Here is an 18773-nt window from a genome sequence, read left to right on the forward strand (position 1 = left end):
CGGCGTTGATGTGTATGCGTGCAGCCAGGAATCGGGGATTAAAGTCGATTGTTCGGTGCTTACAATACCTAGGTCAGGACTCGACTTCTGCTGCTCGGTGCAATAAAGAGTAGCCTTCGTTTCGCGGAACAGGTCGTGTCATCATCCGTTTGCAGAGGCTGCAAATCACCCGCAAAAGAACCGACATAGGATGCGATTATTCGCATGAGGACCGGAGCAGTCCCGTGGTGTGAAAATCAGTTATCTGAAATTTGACGCGGCGCTGATATCACAGATTGGATTCAAATTCCTGAATTTAACATCGGTCATTCAAGTTGAACGAGTCAAAGAGCAGTGATACTCGCGGCAAGACGAGTTCGATAACTTCTTTCCGAGGTAAGATTTCAGTTACCCCTTCAGCTATAGTAGTATGAATATAGTAATACCAACACATTAAAAAAGCTGAAGTGATCCTTGAAGCATCTAAATGTTAGTTGTACATGCACCCAGAAGAAATTTTTTCTACTATTCGCAAATTTTCATTCGAATCAATGAATTTTTTCGACTCTCTTGGGTATTTTTTTTTTTTTTTTTTTTTTTTTAGTTAGCATGATGAGATATATAAGATATTATCCTACAGCAAGTATATGGAGTAAAGCGAAACATCAGGTTTAATTTTCGAATGGTTTCAGGTGTGTATTTAAAAAAGGAACCGTATGTACAGATAAGAAATCGGATCAGTCTGCCCTCGGGTTAATCCCTCGGTGTGACGGGGTTGAAATTTTACCAAGCGTGAGCTTGGGCGGCGGCGGCGGCGTGAGCGGCGAGATGGGCAGCCTTGGCCTGAGCGACCTCAGGGGTCTCTACGACGCGTCCGTCGTGTCCGAGGGGGGCGGCGTATCCGTATCCGTGTACATAGGCAGCAGGGGCGGCAGCGTAGCCGTAGTGGCCGTGGGCGGCGGCGGCGGCGGCCTTGGCGTGTTCGGCGAGGTGGGCAGCCTTAGCCTGAGCGACCTCAGGGGTCTCAACGACGCGTCCATCGTGTCCGAGGGGTGCGGCGGCGGCGTATCCGTATCCGGTGTAAGCAGCGGGGGCGGGGGCGGCGGCGGCAGAAGCGGCCCTGGCGTACTCGGCGAAGTGCGCAGCCTTGGCATGGGCGACTTCGGGGGTGTCGACAACGCGACCATCGGCGGCCAGAGGGGCGGCGGCATGGCCGTATCCGTATCCGGGGTAGGCGGCGGGGACAGGTCCGTAGGCATGGCCGGGGGCGGCAGCGGCGGCGGCGGCCTTGGCGTACTCGGCAAAGTGCACGGCCTTGGCGTGCGCCACCTCGGGGGTGTCGACGACGCGGCCGTCGGCTGCCAGCGGCGCCGCGACGCCGTAGTAACCGCCGTAGGCCAACGGCAGTCCTAGGTTACCGGCCTGAGCCACGGCGAAGAGAAAAGAGAAGACGATCTGGAAAGAGAAGAAGAGATGAGTTGTGGCTGTCGAACGGTCACGTGGAGCCGGAATATCAGGTTGTGCCGAAAGAAGGATGTCCGAAAACTTTTCTAGTCACTGATCAAAGCAAATGGACTACTTTCAGTGATCGAACCATCGAACGTTTCGTTCACTGGAAATTCAATTACTATGCCAAGACACTGTTCAAATAGCTGTTGTACAAACTCTCTTCAAGTATAGGCGAGTTCAACTTTGAGTTAACGATTTTCCGCACTAATCTTCCGCCGCAAAAGCGACTACTCTAACTTCACACTCACCAGGGGGTTCATGTTGATAGTTTTGAGTTAGCGCTGCTGGATATCCAGTACTCGCTAGTTGCGGTTGCGTTGTGCTGATCTGGGAGCCTGGATGATCTTTTATAGCGGTGTCTATCCTGCCGATTGAGCCCCCACCGATCGCAACAACGCCCAAAGGTTCGGGTACTTGCTGATATTTGACATTGACATTTCCGCGGCGGGAAGCTCTTTATGGAGCTCTCAATATTGCAAATCCAGATCACACTTACTCGGAGACACATTCCACAGCTTAGGCGAAACGGACCAAGGTCTCGCACAGGTCTCGTTGCCACGCGGTTTTATTCAAACGGGTTCGATAGACCGATCTAGTCCCAACGACCTTCGCGTTGCACCAAATACCCGCTACCAATATTACCTTCCAATTACGCCTGTGGGTACTTCAAACTCCCGCGAGCCACTTTGAACCTGAATTCATCGAGGAACCGGGTCTTTCGACGTTTTCTCATTTGGTCGACATGGCGCGTCATTGTTCAAGTTACAGTGTTGTGGAAAATATTTCTGCACGAGTATAACTATCACTGAATTAGAATTCCCGAGGCATTGGCGATTCGCCAGAGGACACGGTCTAGGTGGAAGATTTGACTGATTCGATTTCAGGTTGAGAGAAAAAAATCTAGGCAACAATAATGGTAATAAAAAAAATGTAGAGCATATACTGGTTAGTTTATTATTCATTACTTATACGCACGTACATGCATAAATCGCGATATTAATGCAAATCGCATGTTTATAAAATCCGATTTTAATCTGGTCCCCAAAGCTAATAAACTGTTCATGAATATTTATGAATGAGAACCATGTTTGATTTGTTGCAGGTCTGGGTACCCGGCTGCACTTGTGCGTGCGATATGCTATTCTTTGCGGGTGCATGGTAATAATTTCTGCAGGATTATCTCCAAATATGTAAAGTAAAAGCTCGCAAGAGAGAGTTGATGCGGGACAACGACAGAAATGGATACGTCTGTTTGAAACAAGCTCGTCTCTTTACTTTTCATCTGGTAAAAAGTGATTTCGAACGATTGCTCGAATACGAAATTCGACACATCAGTTACCATTATTTGCTGAACGGTCTTGCGAGCATGCTTTTAATCCAGTTAACTTTTTCAATCTGATTATCAAAGCCGTTTATCTTTCTGGAGGGGATACTCGCGCTAGATTACTAAAGCAATCGTCTAAGCCGCGGCTAATTACTTTCATTTTTTAAAGTTAGCCTGGGACAAGATAGACTCGATTCATATGCTAAGTTACTTTGTAAAACGCGCTTCTAAACTTCTAGCGTCTTGTCAAATTTTGTCAGTTGATAAGTTCAAAGGTATCACAGCGCACAGGTTAAACAAACACCGCCAATTGATTCTGCAAAGTCTACAGGCGCATGTGGGTATGCACAGTGGCCCAAAAACGTTTACGGTAGGCTTGAGGTCGTCTGCTTTTTTTCAAATTCAGCTTTCACCTATTAAATATTTTTCAGTTATATGATTATCCAGGGCAGAAACCTGCAAAATGCCTTGGACCTTGTAAGAACTTTTTTGGGTCATTGTGCACTTATTTAGTTGTAATTGGAGCTAAAAACATATAACGCGTTACAAGCTATGAGCAATCGTAACGGTTCTTATTTTCAGGTCCTCAATTCCTCACGGTTACGAAATGTTTCCCCTGTCAATAGATAAGGTAGATCAACCAACAGTTAGTCAAAGGAACCAAAAGGTTAAACATCGTGTTTTGATCAAATTCAACACCACTGTATAATTGATTTGGGCGGTGCTGATTGGCACTTATTACATACCACCGTTCTATGAACTATGACTGCGGACGTACTTGATTCCATATTTCATCTAGTCAATATTCATAATCTTAAAAAGTACAGGAACTCAAAAATATTTATCGTAGTTTGCAAATCGAATGAATACAACCAACAGTTGCAAATTTATCATTGCAGGCAAAATGACGAAGCATTCTTTTCAGTATTAAAATTGTATAAATGGTCTCTCAATACCATTGATAGAAAGGCCCCATTCGGTACGTGACGTAGAGCTTCGGAAATTAGAGGGGGGCGCGATTGCCATCACGTAACGGTATGATACTTCAATTTTTGATCGTACAAAAACGTGCGCATGATTCGAATCGAACCATAGATTTAAATTTCTAGTCTGAGGTTTGCGAAAACAATACAATTATACCAATTAATACATTGCCGACGTATTCTAATATAATATTAAGTTAGAGTCTGTAATTTTACAGAAGTGACAACTATGCAGCAGCTATGCAATTGCCAAGGCTTTTCTTGTGAACGGAAATGAAGATGTGAAGATATGCTCATAGATTGTTTGCAATATTCTCGAAAGCGTCATTTTTAAAACTAGTAAGTAGAAGCGTGACAAATGAATTGTCTGGATATCAAAATCTTATGGCACAGGCGGAAAATAATTCTTGAAAATATGAACTAAGTCTTTAACCGCTTTAGAAGCGACTAGCAGTCGAGGAAATCGAGGCTGAATATCATATCGCCACAAGATATGTATTTTTACACTCCGTGACGATCCGGATGGACTTTTCGTCTTATCAGCAGGAAAACTAAACCGCAGTTACGATAAAGTTTAAAGTCTGAAAAGCCAGACACCAGTTGTATAAATAAAATACACAATATTATGATTTTTTTACATTTATTGCATTGCGAAGATCAGGGAGTAGGTTTTGGGGTCCGGGACAGGTTGAAACGCGAGCTTACAAAACGTATTTGGAATACGCTAGGGCGGGGGCGGCGGGGTAAACGCCGTAAGCGGGGACGACGGCGGGGGCGGCGAAGTTCTTGGCGGCCTCGTTCACCAGGGTCACCTTCTCGTTTATGTGGGCGGCGGTGTGCGCGGCCTTGGCGACGGCGACTTCGGGGGTGTCGACGACGCGTCCGTCGGGTCCGATGGGAGCGCCGGGAACGACGCGAGCGTATCCCACGGGAGCGCCGTACGCGGCGGAAAGAACCGCGGGTGCCGAGTAGACGGAAACGACGTCGGGAGCAGCGACGGCGACGACGTCCGCCGACTTGACGGCCTCGTTCGCCAGGGTGACCTTCTCGTTTATGTGGGCGGCGGTGTGGGCGGCCTTGGCGACGGCGACCTCGGGGGTGTCGACGACGCGTCCGTCGGGTCCGATGGGAGCGCCGGGAACGACGTGAGCGTAGGCGACGGGAAGTCCTCCGTGGAAAACGCCGGGCTTGGCCAAAGCGACGGCGGCGAGGGCGGAAAAGACGAGCTGGAAAGTGAAAGAGGAAAGTCGAATTGGTGGGAATTTTGCCGATAGTAATCCCGCATGTTTAACCAATTTCCGTGTACGCTCTGATTCGCAATTACAAGTTAACGTAATTTGAAGGAAAAATTCTAAAATCCATATTATTGTATTCTTTTTTTGTTTTCTCTTTAAACCAAAGAAAAATGCAATTTATTCTCAATATGTTTCCTCGGTTTAAAGTCTGGCATAGGACTGTGCGTACGATAAAATGGGTTGATGCAGCAGCCTGATTCATTTGATTGATAAAAATCGAAGGCTTTCATACCTACATACGTCTTATTTCTATGACGAATACTAGACCAGAATTGTGATTTCACCCTTAATTACAGTACAACGAATAGGTCAAGTTGAAAACTCATTTTTTTTTAGAAAAAATTTCGGAATTGCGATGCGTTTAGACGCGTGTCGTAATTCGCATTGCAAACGTGTACTTACGAAGACCTTCATGGTGGTTGGTAGGGGATTTTGCTTGGCGCTGCTGAGATCAGTACTCGCAAAAGCAAATGATTGTGGCGTGCAGTATCGATGCAACTCGGTCTTTATATAGGAGAAGTGCAGATCAGGATTGCGCGGAGATCATATGTGCGCGCAAAACCACGCCCAATAAACCTGTCATTTCGACACTTGACATTGACATTTAGACATAAACGGTCAAATCAGAGCACTTTTTGATAATGCGTTGTGCCAAAATAATCACACTCTGTACCTGTACAAGGAAAAAAAAATCCAGGATTCAATAATAACTCGGAATAAGTTCGATTGCCTGTATTGTGTAAATAATCACGAAGCTCGATGACGATGTTCGATTTTGTACATTTTTTCGAATTTTGATAATGCGGAGTCGGAAAACTTGTGTGATATTTTATCGACAAGAAAATAGCGGTCAATCGAAATATCCAGAAAGAAATTATAAGTTAACGAAATAAAAATGAAGCAGGATACAAAATATTCCACGGTATTGTGTGTCGGCAGAGTGACACGAGAAAATAGAAATCGGAACAACTCTTGCAGGCATGACTTTGGCAATCAGTTTTTGTAGTATTCCGATCGCGAATAACGAGCGCTTCTCTATTCATGTAGTTGAATTAAAAAAAAAAAAAAAGAAGTCAGTATTGAGTAACTTTCTGCCGTTGATTGCGAATATACATTGAATGACTGCTTCCATAAGTGGAGCAATGATGACTCTGCTGCAAATTATATAAATTCTGCATCAAAGTATAAGTCGCGTCGGTAGGTAACTTTATGGTCTTCGGTGATCATTGCGGTAACTGCGAAAGTAGGTATAGCTTGGCGGACTGAAATCCTTCGCGGATCGATATTTTTGCATCAAGATGTAAGAGACACCTCGGGATATGCAACGCAATGCACAAGATACGTGCAGCACCCGAGGAGACAGGCGGATCGATCGTCCCGGTGGCCACCAGCGCTCATTTTACAGCACGTTCACCTTGCCAAGAACTGTGACGAAAATAATACTTTACAATTCCTGAATCGACGCTACGGCCACGATTTGAATATCGGTAGGCATGAGGCTGTGTTAAATTTTTTTCTCTTGCCTTTTTTTTATTTATTAATTATACAACTGGTGGAGGGCGGACACGGAAACCCGTCAGGTTCTGTCAGCTGCATATATAAGGACCAGCGTTGATAGTCACAACGCAATCATGCCGAGTCTTCCAGCGAGTATCCAGTCAGCCAGTAGCGCGGGAAGTTAGCCAGGTACCGAAACGAAGGTCCTCATTCGCGTTTCCATCACAACCGCCGTTGCTCTGGCAGAGACCGGCGTTCTCTACGGCGGAGTTCCGCAATATAATAAACGGACGGCAATGAAGGAAATCTGCATTTCATACATCTATAACACCGTAGTCTCGCTTTTCAGGACGATTTTATCAGACTGCGGAGTAGTTTCGCTACTGATAAGAACGATACGTCTGTCAACGTATATGTGTATATGTTTTCATCTTTACTCTCGGCTTTTGCGGATACCCTGCGGTAAAAATGGAAAAGATACCACTTTTTCATCATCGCGGTACGTAAGCCTTTATTACAATGGATCTGTAAGTCTATGACAAGGGTATTAAGATCCAACCTTGAAAATGAGCACCTATTGCACGAATCGCCATGGAAAGATAATTTCCGGTAGCGCATTCGCTGCTGCGCGAAACTTTGTCCTGTATTACTTCGAATGGTTTAGGGTAAATTTATAATTAGGTAATTTACCAATAGGAAACAGGAATAGTCTCCTGAATTTCAATGTTACTGTTTACGCGTCACATGGTATTTTACAATGCGGCAAATTCAAACAGCGTTCTGTGAAACCACAAACAGGTGGTGTGGCTACCTGTCAGCACGAGTTTCTATCGGATAACAAAGTCTCGCCCTTTAACTTCAATTTTACACAAGCTGAAGCGTAAATTTTAAGCTGGGACTCATATGATTTACAGCACATTTGCAGCGTGGCTGCTCGCATATCTGTATCGGTATTTGTACGAAGATTTCCAAGCCGGAGAGCTTACACCGCTGGTTAAAAGTTGGAAATAACACTAATTGCGGTTCGTTTGGCGACGTTACATAGTCGTACACCATGCAGTCATCAAATATACACAATCCATCATTTCAGAACGGCGTCGAAATCGTCTGCAAAAGGCGTGTCTGGGTAATTCTTACGAAACCGCACTTAACGAAGGATAACCAAGAATGTAGATAACGGTGCATAAGGTGGTATAAAGTTTTTTCAGTACGCAAAGCAAGTCGCCTTCCGGAGTTTCCAGCGCGGTTTCCTGCTTTCGTCTCTTGCATCAAGTAACGTCGGCACGCAATTCCATTCTTCGATGACAGTGTCTTTTACCTCCATCTTTAAAATGCGCCGCAAGTCGTCTCAGTAGCGGATGATTGTTTGAGTCTGGTGTCGAAGGAAAGTGAAGTGAAAAGCTCATACAGTGGAAAAAAGATATTTTCTTGCATTCAATGATTTGATCACTTTGCGAAAAGTGGCTTCTCCAGTTTTCCAAGAAAAAGATTCCGTTCGTCAAAATGATCATCTCCTGTAGGGTGTGCCCAGCACTAATTGCATTTTGTTTCACGTTGCTGGTGGTGGATATTTTAGCAGAGCTCATCGCGGTGCGCACTCCCTGGAAAAATGACGATTCAATCCAGGTCATTTGCATGTCCGAAGATGACGAGAGTATTTTGTTTTGGAACTGTTTCAATTCTTCTTCTCTTTCTCTCCCTGACTGTCGTTGTCAGAGCAACGGCGACGCTGGTAAGTTTCTCTGGTGAAAATATTTCTGTGCTGAATTCGGTAAAAATTTCCTACTAAACTCCATGTACATTTTCAGAGATTTTCAAAACTATTAGTGGAATTAAGGAAAAGTAGAGAGAATTTGGTAGAAATGTAGAATTTTACGGAAATTGTGACTCGAAGAGCCCGCAAAATGTTCATCCAATTTCTCTGTACTTCGCGGCACTAATTTCTCAGCATATCTCTAGAATTCTCTGAATTTTGCTAAAAAATCTCCAAACATTATCAACTTTGCTGAAGCAAATTCATACTGCAAGAGTGCGATTTCTTACCAGTTTCTATCATTTCCTGCAAATGCTTCTCCTCATGTTTATTAACAGCTGTATCATTTTTCACATTGAAATTGTGTGAAAATATTGAAAAATGATCGATGTTAATCATATCCTAATGAACCTATTCTAAACAAAATCATCTGCATATCTCCAATAAATTTCTGTGGACTTCAGATAGTCATTTTTCACACAATTTTCTAATAGTCTTTGTAAATTCTTTGATGATATTCAAATACTGATGGCTTATCTGTAACTGAAGTGCTCTGCGTTTGTCGAGTTTTTCCCGATTTACCTGATTTTATTGTATTATTCGAGATGGTCAAGTTTTCTCAACCAATAGAAAGGCCGTTGTTAGTTGGCTTTTAGTTTGATGATCGTGTTGAATGCGGGACTATTTGATCTCGTCAGACATGACTCGGTGTTCAAACGGTTTGTATTAGGCCGAAAAATTTGCCGGATTTTTCGTAGAAATGATGCAAGTTGTACAAAAATATGCAGAGATTTTTAGAGACATTTATACTTTTCATCGAAAATAAAACGGACTTTGAGTTGCACACTTGCAGAGATCCACAGGGAAATTTTACGAACTGCAAAGAATTCAGCGAAATTCAGAATTTTTTTTTTTGTGAGAGGAACTGACTTCAAGAATAAAATATGGAATCTACAAGAGAAACTTGGAAAATTGTAGTAGAATTCTCAGAAAACTCAGTCAAAGTTCTCTGAAAACCTCCGACAAATTTATCCACAAAACTCTGCATGTGTCTTATAATAATTGACAGAAATTTTCGAGTTTTCTAGAAAAATATTTTCACCAACGTTAGCTACGAGAAACATTCACTTCCTTACAAAACACGTATCACTGGCTTATCATTTATCGAATCTCGGGCATTCTCAGCATTCCTGCCGAGGCGAAAGAATTGCAAGGAAGGGTCCGACGACATCGTCCCCGGTGAGACCCGCTGTCTTTACGTATGGAATGCAGCATCGCAGTGGAAACTTACAAATTCTATAGATGATCCAATGGACCTGACATTCAACAACAGTTGGACAGGTAGTTGCATGAGAGAGAGAAGAAATACATCGTTGTTCGGGCATGTTTGTTATTACGTAATTTTCTTACGTTTCGTGTGAATCAGCTTTAATTCGTTATTTTATATCCTTGGAAATTCAGGTAAACGGAATCTACCGATAAAGCTGCCAGTCCAGGAGTCAGATAGCTTAGTATTTTCTTGGCGTGGAAATGGTAATATCACCTTGGTGTTTGAAAAAACCAATCTGAAGTGTTCAAAAGGAGAAAAGGAAGGAATCGGTAATACACAGCCGAATAAATCTGATGAAGCGATCTGCCGGAATTCACCGAACTATACCATAGAAGTATGTATGTGTAATGAAATACATGAGCATACGAAAATAGAAGAAGCGTACATGTATTTATGTCACGTAACAGTGAACAGAATTTATTTCGACATAAATATCGAGAATTAAAGAATTTAAACTTATGAAACTCACAGCACAAATTGCGTACGATTAGAAAAAATGTCTCAATTACGAGCCAATTTTAAGAAACCATGATCATTACCATTAATTAATTAATTGATAGACAAACATTCCGTAGATTCCGCCCGGCCCTTACCCACTCACCTGGCAATCATGCATTCTTAAGTGGGACAAGAAACACGAGGTGATCGAGTACTATTTGATGACTACGAATGGCTCTACCACAGAAAAATTTAATTCTACAGTAAATTTCGATACTATAGAAATTCTACCATATGACGGAGATTTCCTGCTTCACAATTGTGAGTGATAATTGGTGGGAATACGAGGATTTGGTTCAATTTCGTCGGCATTAACTCAAACATTTTTGTTATAGACACTTATTTTCTAACAACCGAGAATAAAGCATCGATTACAAGAAAATTCTATAACTCTGATGATAATCTTTGCTTGTATTTTTTGGTGAGCCTTTGCTCTAATTGTTCATTTGGAATCAAATTCTCCGATAAAAACAATAATTCGAAGTACGAAGAAATCGGACCTTTTAAGGATAGCAAAGCACTGTCCTGGCGATGGGAAATACTTAACGTGTCTTCGGGTTTACTCTCAAAAAGTTCAATTCACGTCGAAATGACAACCAGAATGAACGGGACGGGCCAAGGCCGATGGGCGACTCGTTATTTCAAAACCTGTCAGTCAAGAGGTGAGTCTGATAATCCTTCGATGTAACGATGAAAATCACTAACACCCTGGACTTCTGGTCATCCGTTTTTCCAGCCACTGTAAGAAAATCTTCAAAATTGCTTAATCGAGGAAGGCATCGGCATGTTGATCTTGCGTGCGCAAAATTATCGTACAGCGAACACATATACATCAATACGCAGGAAAAATCAATTAAAAATATTACTTTAGGCAGTGAGTAGACAGTCTGACGAAGATTTTTGTTGAATTATCGGGATAATATCAGCGTACTTGAAAAGTAATCACGGTTTTCGCCAGGCTTAGCACAGTGTCTCCGAGGGGATGGGCCATTCTGCACATTCAACCGCACTAACTCATGCAATGGGACAAGTATCTGCAATCCAAGTGGCTGCACCTGTCCTCCAGGATGCAAAGGTGCCAACTGTACTGAAGGTCGGTGAAATAATTCGCAGTCTCGTCAAGGATTGCAGCTGCAGTCGAATGGTATTAATCTGATGTCATGTTTCTAGAATGCACGGAAGGACATTATGGATACAATTGCCAGAATATTTGTGATCAATGCGACCCAAGAAATTGCAGTAAAATAAACGGGCTATGCTTCTCTGGGTGTAAACAACACTACGTGGGACGATACTGCGAGACACGTAGATTTTCACATTTTCATGTTGTCTAACGTTGAGTACAAATACGTGGAAAGACAGTTTTCTCGTCGATGAATCTCGAATGAAAGCGTGATCGAACTTTTGCAAAGAGTTGCAATATCATTGAATCCGCTCGTTGTACCTATACATTTATGTTGAATTACTAACCCAAACACATGTTTCCTCGTTTAACGACTCATTTTTCTCTTCCACATTCCAGAACTGCAACGTCCGTATATCGAAAATTCAACTAATCCAACTGCGGTGATATTGAATTTTTCCACGATCCTCGATGATGTAGACGATCGTAACATTTCTGTCGAAATGAAGGTATCTATTACATAAACTACCTGTAACAGTTTATTGCTCAGAGTAATGCTGGATATTTTCAGAACGAAAACGAAGGGTGGACACCGATTCATATGGATCCAAATTTCTCTGGTAAAATAAAACTGTGTATCAAAGATCTGAAACCGGAAATGCGGTACGAGGTCCAGGTCGCACTGGACAAGTCAAAAAGTCCCGCACTCAGCTTCACCATACCGTACAGTAAGTTTATTGTGAAACCGATATAATAATGGACTTGGTATTAGTGACTTCAGGTCACTGGTTCAACTTTTTTAATACACCGACAGATTCACGTAAGGTGAAAGGTACGCCGCCGTGCGATATGAATTTTACCAAGAATTTGCCGATTGGCCGTGAAGAAAATTCCATCAAACTGACGTTCCCTTCAATAGAAAATGACGAGAAGAACTATTTAGTCTTGTTGAGAAATTATTCAACCGAGGTCAGCTCAAAATTGCCTACGTTGGAGGACGTGACCGAAGCAAGTTCGGAGTGCGGGAAAGATGCTTGCATGGTGGGTGGAAAAATTACTTACATTCAAGTGTTGAATACGGAGAACAGCCTTTAAGATTTTATTAATTTCTGCACATAGTACGATTTTCAACAAAACAAGAACTCGAATTCCATCACCATAGGCCTCAATCACGCCTGTCCAGTGCATCCTGATGCTATTTATCTGGTTCGGGTATTTTTTCGGGACTCGTTCAGCGATACGGTCTACGCGTGTGGGAACCGCAAGGTTAAGGAATTCGGATCGGCATCAGTGTCGTCGATCATTAAACTTGCAATTGTGGGGATTATCATTGTGGTGATTATCATTGCGGTGATGCTCTACGTTTTCTACAAGTATGTCTGTCGATCGTGCAAGATTCAAGAAACTAAATCCAATTCATGGTATGATATCGTCGAAAGATAAAACGAGGTTAAGATTATTAACAAAAATTTCAGGAAATTTCATTGCATCTTACTAAGTAACGAAACGTCAGTCACCATGGCTCAACTTGTTAGTGAAACATTTTCGATCACTAACAAATCTGACGTGTCAATCTTCAGCGATACTGCATACTCGGAGAGACTCAAAAAGTTTGAAAATGACGTAAGAAGAGCCGCAGAGGACGGAAAACTTCAGCAGCAATACAACGTAAATAAATATTTACTCTTTGAATTATTATTTGTTCGTCCAGATCGTTAGGTTATTGTAATTAGCTTGTGGGTCTCCGAGTCTGGAATCAATTCATATAGTACATCGAAATCGCAAGCTATGTCTCCTGTTACAGTCAGTAAGTCAGTAAGTGGTTTAACATTATCTGAAATTTTCATTTCTTCCCAGCTTCTACCAAAAGGTCTGAGACATTCGTGCGAGTATGGGAGGTTGCCGCAGAATAAGGAAAAGAATAGATACAGAAAATTGATAGCGTGTACGTATGATACTTAAAGTGATTGCGATGCCCCCGTCCCTCAAAGATTTCTACCAACAATCGGAGAGACCAAAGAGCTCCGCACCAATCATCGGTATTTATGTTTCCTAGTGTAAGTACGATGGGATTTTTGCTTTCAGATGACAAGACTCGAGTCATGTTGTCTAGAGATTGCGACGACAGTAACTCCGACTACATCAACGCCAACTACGTTCCGGTGAGACGATCGATCAACGGACGATCATTCCGCTGCAACCATACGTAGAATGCCCGCAACTAATCGTTCTATTTCTTCTAGGGATACACAAAGCAAAAGGCATACATCGCAACGCAGGGGCCGACAACGGAAACGGTGAATGACTTTTGGAGAATGATTTGGCAGGAAGAGGTTCGCGTCATATGCATGCTGGTGGGCGTGATGGAGAATGGAAAGGTATAAGTACGACTGAAATAACGTGATTAGTTCAAACCGGGTCCGGATGTCACGAGACTCAGTTATCTGATTCTGCAGAAAATGTGCGAGCAGTATTGGCCAGAGGTCGGGGGTGAGATGGAGTACGATGAAATTGTCGTCTCGAATCTAACCCAAGATGTGTTCGCCGATTACACCTACAGGACCTTCAACGTTACGAAGCATTGCGAAACGGAAATGCGTAAGGTTGGGACCCAACGAGACTGTGTATGGTCGATCGACGATCGCATTTTGACTCTGGCTCGATTCTGCTTCCTTGCAGATTGATCATCTCCAGTACACGACCTGGCCGGAACACGGAGTTCCCACTTATTCGCATTCCGTAATCGAGTATCTGAACAAGGTCTTATCAATCCCCCCAGGACTGGGACCGATAGTTGTACATTGCAGCTCCGGCACAGGGCGAACCGGAACTATTATTCTGTGCGACATCAGCCTCCGGCACCTAGCCGCTGAAGGGGTGAGTATATTTCGCTGGCTTCGAATGCCAATGAGATGGGGTTATGGCTCAATCGTGATCATTCTACCTTTCCAGACGGTGGACGTCTTTGCTCAAGCCAAAATTATGTACGACGCTCGTGCCGACATGTTGGAGAGCTTTTCGCAGTACGTGATGGCGCACTTGGTTCCTACTCAGTGCCTGATTCTACTACCGTCAGCCGTTTTGTGCCGTGACATTACCCCGGAAAAAATTAACGAAATGAAAAAGGATTTACCAGTTTTTATGAAACGGTGAGGGAGGTGAACTTCGGGGAGGCTTAATTTGAATTATTGCATTACTGTTCCAATTACACTTGACTCTTATTACAGACTCGAGGAATGCGCCTGGATGGATAAAGCTATGCGACCATTGGAACCGCTGAGACCTCCACTTCCTGAGAACATAAAAAAAAATAGATTTCCTAGATTCACGCCAGGTTAGACGATGCGTGAGGTTGTCAAGCCGACTGTTGGCGACCTCTGAAAATTCTATAAAAATTAAAAAACGAGTTTTTTTTTTATTCAATAATATGCGTTTTGTAGTTGGTCCTTCGTTGGTGACGCTGCAGAAGTGTCCATCAAATGACAACACCAGCGATTACATCAGTGCAGTTAGCATCGACGGAGTCAGGACAAAAAAACAATACATAGCTTCCCAGTTGCCACTACCCACAACGCGTAGTGACTTGTGGAGGTTGATTGTCGAGAATAACATCGAACTTATCGTAATACTGCAACGTCCCAATTTGGAAGACGAAGTGAGTACACAAGCAAACAATTTTCTGAACGTGCGAGTACTCCTGTACTTATCATTAATAAACAATGTCACTTTTAGTCATGCTGTAACGTCATACCCGAAAAAACAAGTGCGATCATCCCATTACCTTACGTCAAGGTAGAAAATAAATCGAACTTGGAAACCGATGGCTGTTTTACGGTGAACCAGCTACTGCTGACCGACAATTCGGAGGTGAGAATAAATGTTTCGCTGAATCAACAGGCGCAGGATTGACTGTGTTCATTTTTCTATGCGTGAGGCATGTCTGTTTTGAGTCCTTAACTCTTTCGCAGGAACCAGCAACAAAAAAAAAAATTACCGTCTTGACCTGCAACGATTGGAGCACTGAAGCAGGTGCTAGTCCACCTCCACCCAAGGCGTTGGTAGACCTATGGGAAGCTTCGGAAAACATTGTGCGCCCAGAAGGACCCACGCTCGTTCTTTGCTAGTGAGTTGATTTTTGTTTATTGAAAAAATGTATGTCGAATTAGAGGGTTGGAAGTTGAATTGGTGTTGGAGCGTTTCTGGAAACCAAATGATTTTGGACGCTCACTATTTTTCACATCTACTGCTCAGTAGCGTAACGCGTAGCTTGCGGGACTGTGGAACAGAAAGACTTGAGTTCAAAGCCCCAGCGTGTCGATAAGGACCATGAGCGACAATTCGCAAAAATGGCAAGGCGAGTCATGTCGTCCAGGGGTCGAATCGGCAAACTCAGGTTTAAACTTGGTTGGGCTACACCTGGGCAAGGATTTTTTTTGAAGTTTTTCTTGTCCCTTGTGCGCATGCAAGTGTCTTTATCGAATATCTTAAAGGGGTATCCCAGTTTGGAAACCACACTTGAAGTGTCAGAATCGTGAATTTCTCGTGAGGGAACTGACAGTCGTAGTTGATTAATTTTTTCGCAACGTTTATGACGTATGTTTGTGAAATACCGAAAAATAGATTCCTACAATAAAGTTTGTAGTTGTTGTTGTTGTTGTTGATGCTTCAGTTCATCAATTTCTTTACAGCGATGGCCTCACGGGATGTGGCCTGTACCTGGCACTGAGTTTTATGCTCGAAAGGATGAAAGTTGAACAGGATTGCGACGTCATTTTGGCTGTTCACGCAGTGCGGCGATCAAGACAAGAGTTCGTAGTGGCGCAGGTGAGTTGCATTTGAAATTCGTATTCGCAAAAACTCATGAATTGATTGCCATTACTAATCTGGAAGTTGATGAGATAATCGCTTAGTATCCTCCCTTACTTACTTACTTACTGCCTCGTATCGCTTGGAGAAATATCAATTGAATGATTCGTAAGGATAATGTTGTGACACAAAAACCAACAAACGAAAGTAAATTCAGAACTGGCAACTGTGTGCAGATAATATATATACACTAAGTTCGATCTTGCATTGCAGAAGAGTGCGAATATCTCGACGAACAGTGTGAAAACTAGGGAAACATTACCATTTAATAAGGACTTTACTTCGAATTGTTTTAGTGGCAGTTCGAGTATCTCTACGACGCGGCTCTGGAATTTAACGCCAGCTTCAAGATTTACGATAATTTATCATAACTAGATGGACGCGAAGCTCTCGGACTAGTGCAACACTGCCTAAACGGAAAATATGACTCATCGAGGGATTATACGTCTCATCTTAACCACTGATATTTTGTCATGTGTGATTTTCTAACTTTAGGGTAATAAATAACAATACGAGTCTGCAATAAAAAAAATTTATGAATATTTTCACATGATACATATAGTTTTAGGCTACTTTAGAGTATAAGCTCCGTTTTTACGTATTACGTTAAAAAAATTTAATTCATATATTCGTATACATATAGATATTTGTTTTTCGAATAATTGTTGTAAAATAATTAAATATTTTCGTCTGTTTTGACGGAGTAATATCATAAATTCACGTCACTCTGTAAGCATATTTTTTACTTTGATAACCCCACTGTACATACGCATAGTATCAGTAGTAGAGTAGTCATCATTTTTTTTTACCCAATTAAATAGTTAAAACTTTATATATAGATAGTTTTATGTCATTTAGCCTGTAGTTTACAACTAAAATCCATTCAACAACTGTGTCATCTGAATCTGCTGAATGTGACATAGTGTATATCACATGAATGTCGTATTTTATTATATTAAAGACTACTATCACGAACAGTAACAATAAAGTGTGTCAACTTTTAGAAAAGAAAAATTCACAAACCTGTTAAATGAATGAATATGTACGTATTATTACGACGTAACACAATAAGAATTTTGTTCCCTTGAATAAAAAGAAGATACATAATAAATGGTAATGAACATTGATATCCTCAGCTGGTTCGCGTGATAATATAGGGTTTGCTCGCCGTTATGTGGAGAGAAAAAATGTTTTACACCAATCAATCAACAGAGTCCGTTGAAAGCTGAGTAGGACAGGGAGAGCTGAGAACTAAGTAGCCCGTTCTAGCCAAAATGCTTATCGCATTTTGCGTGAGGCACGATCCTACAGTGCTAGTTTGTCTGAATATAGTATTCAGGAACCAATGGTGTAGTTTGGTTTTCCTTTTCTGCTTCTTCTATCTATATTAATTTAATACTTCAAACTTTGCACATCTTTGGAGTAAAAACAGTGTCCTGTACGATTTTCATGAAAATCGGTTCGGTGGTTGTACTATAATTTTTGTCACAAGAAATCGGAGGTCACATATACCCACTATTAAAAATGTCGAAAAATCAAGTTCTCGTTTTCAGGCTGTAACTTTTGTCCAGTTGCTCGGAGCGTATTCGGACTGCGCCCGATCGTTGTCTCTCGCAAAATTACGTCGGAATAGTGCCACGGAGAACTCATTCCAGCACTTTTCAAAAAGGCGAAAATTTTCGCAAAAAATGCAAAGGGGTTAGCCTTACTTTTTTCTTCATTTTTGGAGCCGAAAATTTTTGGTCTCGGATCCGATTCAAATGACCTCCTCCTGACTCACTGGACCCTCAGGAACTCAGAAAACGCAGCGAAAAGAGCGTAGGACCAACAGCAGAGAAAATATGATGCAAAGAGCACCAGAGAAAAAATGTCGAAAAATCAAGTTCTCGTTTTCAGGCTGTAACTTTTGTCCAGTTGCTCGGAGCGTATTCGGACTGCGCCCGATCGTTTTCTCTCGCAAAATTACGTCGGAATAGTGCCACGGAGAACTCATTCCAGCACTTTTCAAAAAGGCGAAAATTTTCGCAAAAAATGCAAAGGGGTTAGCCTTACTTTTTTCTTCATTTTTGGAGCCGAAAATTTTTGGTCTCGGATCCGATTCAAATGACCTCCTCCTGACTCACTGGACCCTCAGGAACTCAGAAAACGCAGCGAAAAGAGCGTAGGACCAACAGCAGAGAAAATACGATGCAAAGAGCACCAGAGAAAAAATGTCGAAAAATCAAGTTCTCGTTTTCAGGCTGTAACTTTTGTCCAGTTGCTCGGAGCGTATTCGGACTGCGCCCGATCGTTTTCTCTCGCAAAATTACGTCGGAATAGTGCCACGGAGTACTCATTCCAGCACTTTTCAAAAAGGCGAAAATTTTCGCAAAAAATGCAAAGGGGTTAGCCTTACTTTTTTCTTCATTTTTGGAGCCGAAAATTTTTGGTCTCGGATCCGATTCAAATGACCTCCTCCTGACTCACTGGACCCTCAGGAACTCAGAAAACGCAGCGAAAAGAGCGTAGGACCAACAGCAGAGAAAATACGATGCAAAGAGCACCAGAGAAAAAATGTCGAAAAATCAAGTTCTCGTTTTCAGGCTGTAACTTTTGTCCAGTTGCTCGGAGCGTATT

General features: G+C 42.3%; 3 protein-coding genes across 3 annotated transcripts; 1 reads left to right on the forward strand and 2 right to left on the reverse strand.

Annotated features, from left to right (window-relative positions):
* Window positions 1-649: 649 nt before the first annotated feature.
* Window positions 650-1896, reverse strand: LOC124301751 (cuticle protein 18.7-like). Its single transcript, XM_046757134.1, has 2 exons — window positions 1737-1896; window positions 650-1434 (listed from the first exon to the last, which is right to left on the reverse strand). The coding sequence occupies exons 1-2, from the start codon at window positions 1746-1748 to the stop codon at window positions 763-765; spliced, it is 684 nt and encodes a 227-aa protein (XP_046613090.1). The 5' UTR covers window positions 1749-1896; the 3' UTR covers window positions 650-762.
* Window positions 1897-4418: 2522 nt separating this feature from the next.
* On the reverse strand, window positions 4419-5635 carry LOC124301753 (cuticle protein 18.7-like). The gene is made up of 2 exons (XM_046757137.1): window positions 5493-5635; window positions 4419-5021 (listed from the first exon to the last, which is right to left on the reverse strand). Exons 1-2 carry the CDS (start codon window positions 5502-5504, stop codon window positions 4497-4499), a joined length of 537 nt encoding a protein of 178 aa, XP_046613093.1. The 5' UTR covers window positions 5505-5635; the 3' UTR covers window positions 4419-4496.
* Window positions 5636-7820: 2185 nt separating this feature from the next.
* On the forward strand, window positions 7821-17251 carry LOC124302894 (uncharacterized). The gene is made up of 25 exons (XM_046759463.1): window positions 7821-8319; window positions 9526-9681; window positions 9802-10004; window positions 10246-10429; window positions 10504-10830; window positions 10905-11042; window positions 11127-11261; window positions 11339-11473; window positions 11691-11800; window positions 11863-12019; window positions 12106-12332; window positions 12411-12664; window positions 12767-12959; window positions 13149-13236; window positions 13377-13453; window positions 13535-13669; window positions 13748-13894; window positions 13971-14168; window positions 14244-14440; window positions 14519-14625; window positions 14732-14946; window positions 15024-15158; window positions 15260-15414; window positions 15980-16115; window positions 16454-17251. The coding sequence occupies exons 1-25, from the start codon at window positions 8091-8093 to the stop codon at window positions 16526-16528; spliced, it is 4113 nt and encodes a 1370-aa protein (XP_046615419.1). The 5' UTR covers window positions 7821-8090; the 3' UTR covers window positions 16529-17251.
* The last annotated feature ends 1522 nt before the right edge of the window (window positions 17252-18773 follow it).

This window comes from Neodiprion virginianus, chromosome 4, assembly GCF_021901495.1.
Source record: "Neodiprion virginianus isolate iyNeoVirg1 chromosome 4, iyNeoVirg1.1, whole genome shotgun sequence".
NCBI lineage: Eukaryota > Metazoa > Arthropoda > Insecta > Hymenoptera > Diprionidae > Neodiprion > Neodiprion virginianus.

Excerpts from the sequence above, each read along its gene's own strand:
- LOC124302894 (XM_046759463.1), top strand. The coding sequence starts at position 8,091 with ATGATCATCTCCTGTAGGGTGTGCCCAGCACTAATTGCATTTTGTTTC. Across the intron at positions 10,430-10,503 it reads AGATTTCCTGCTTCACAATT|ACACTTATTTTCTAACAACC; the intron begins GTGAGTGATAAT and ends TTTTTGTTATAG. Across the intron at positions 15,415-15,979 it reads CCCACGCTCGTTCTTTGCTA|CGATGGCCTCACGGGATGTG; the intron begins GTGAGTTGATTT and ends ATTTCTTTACAG.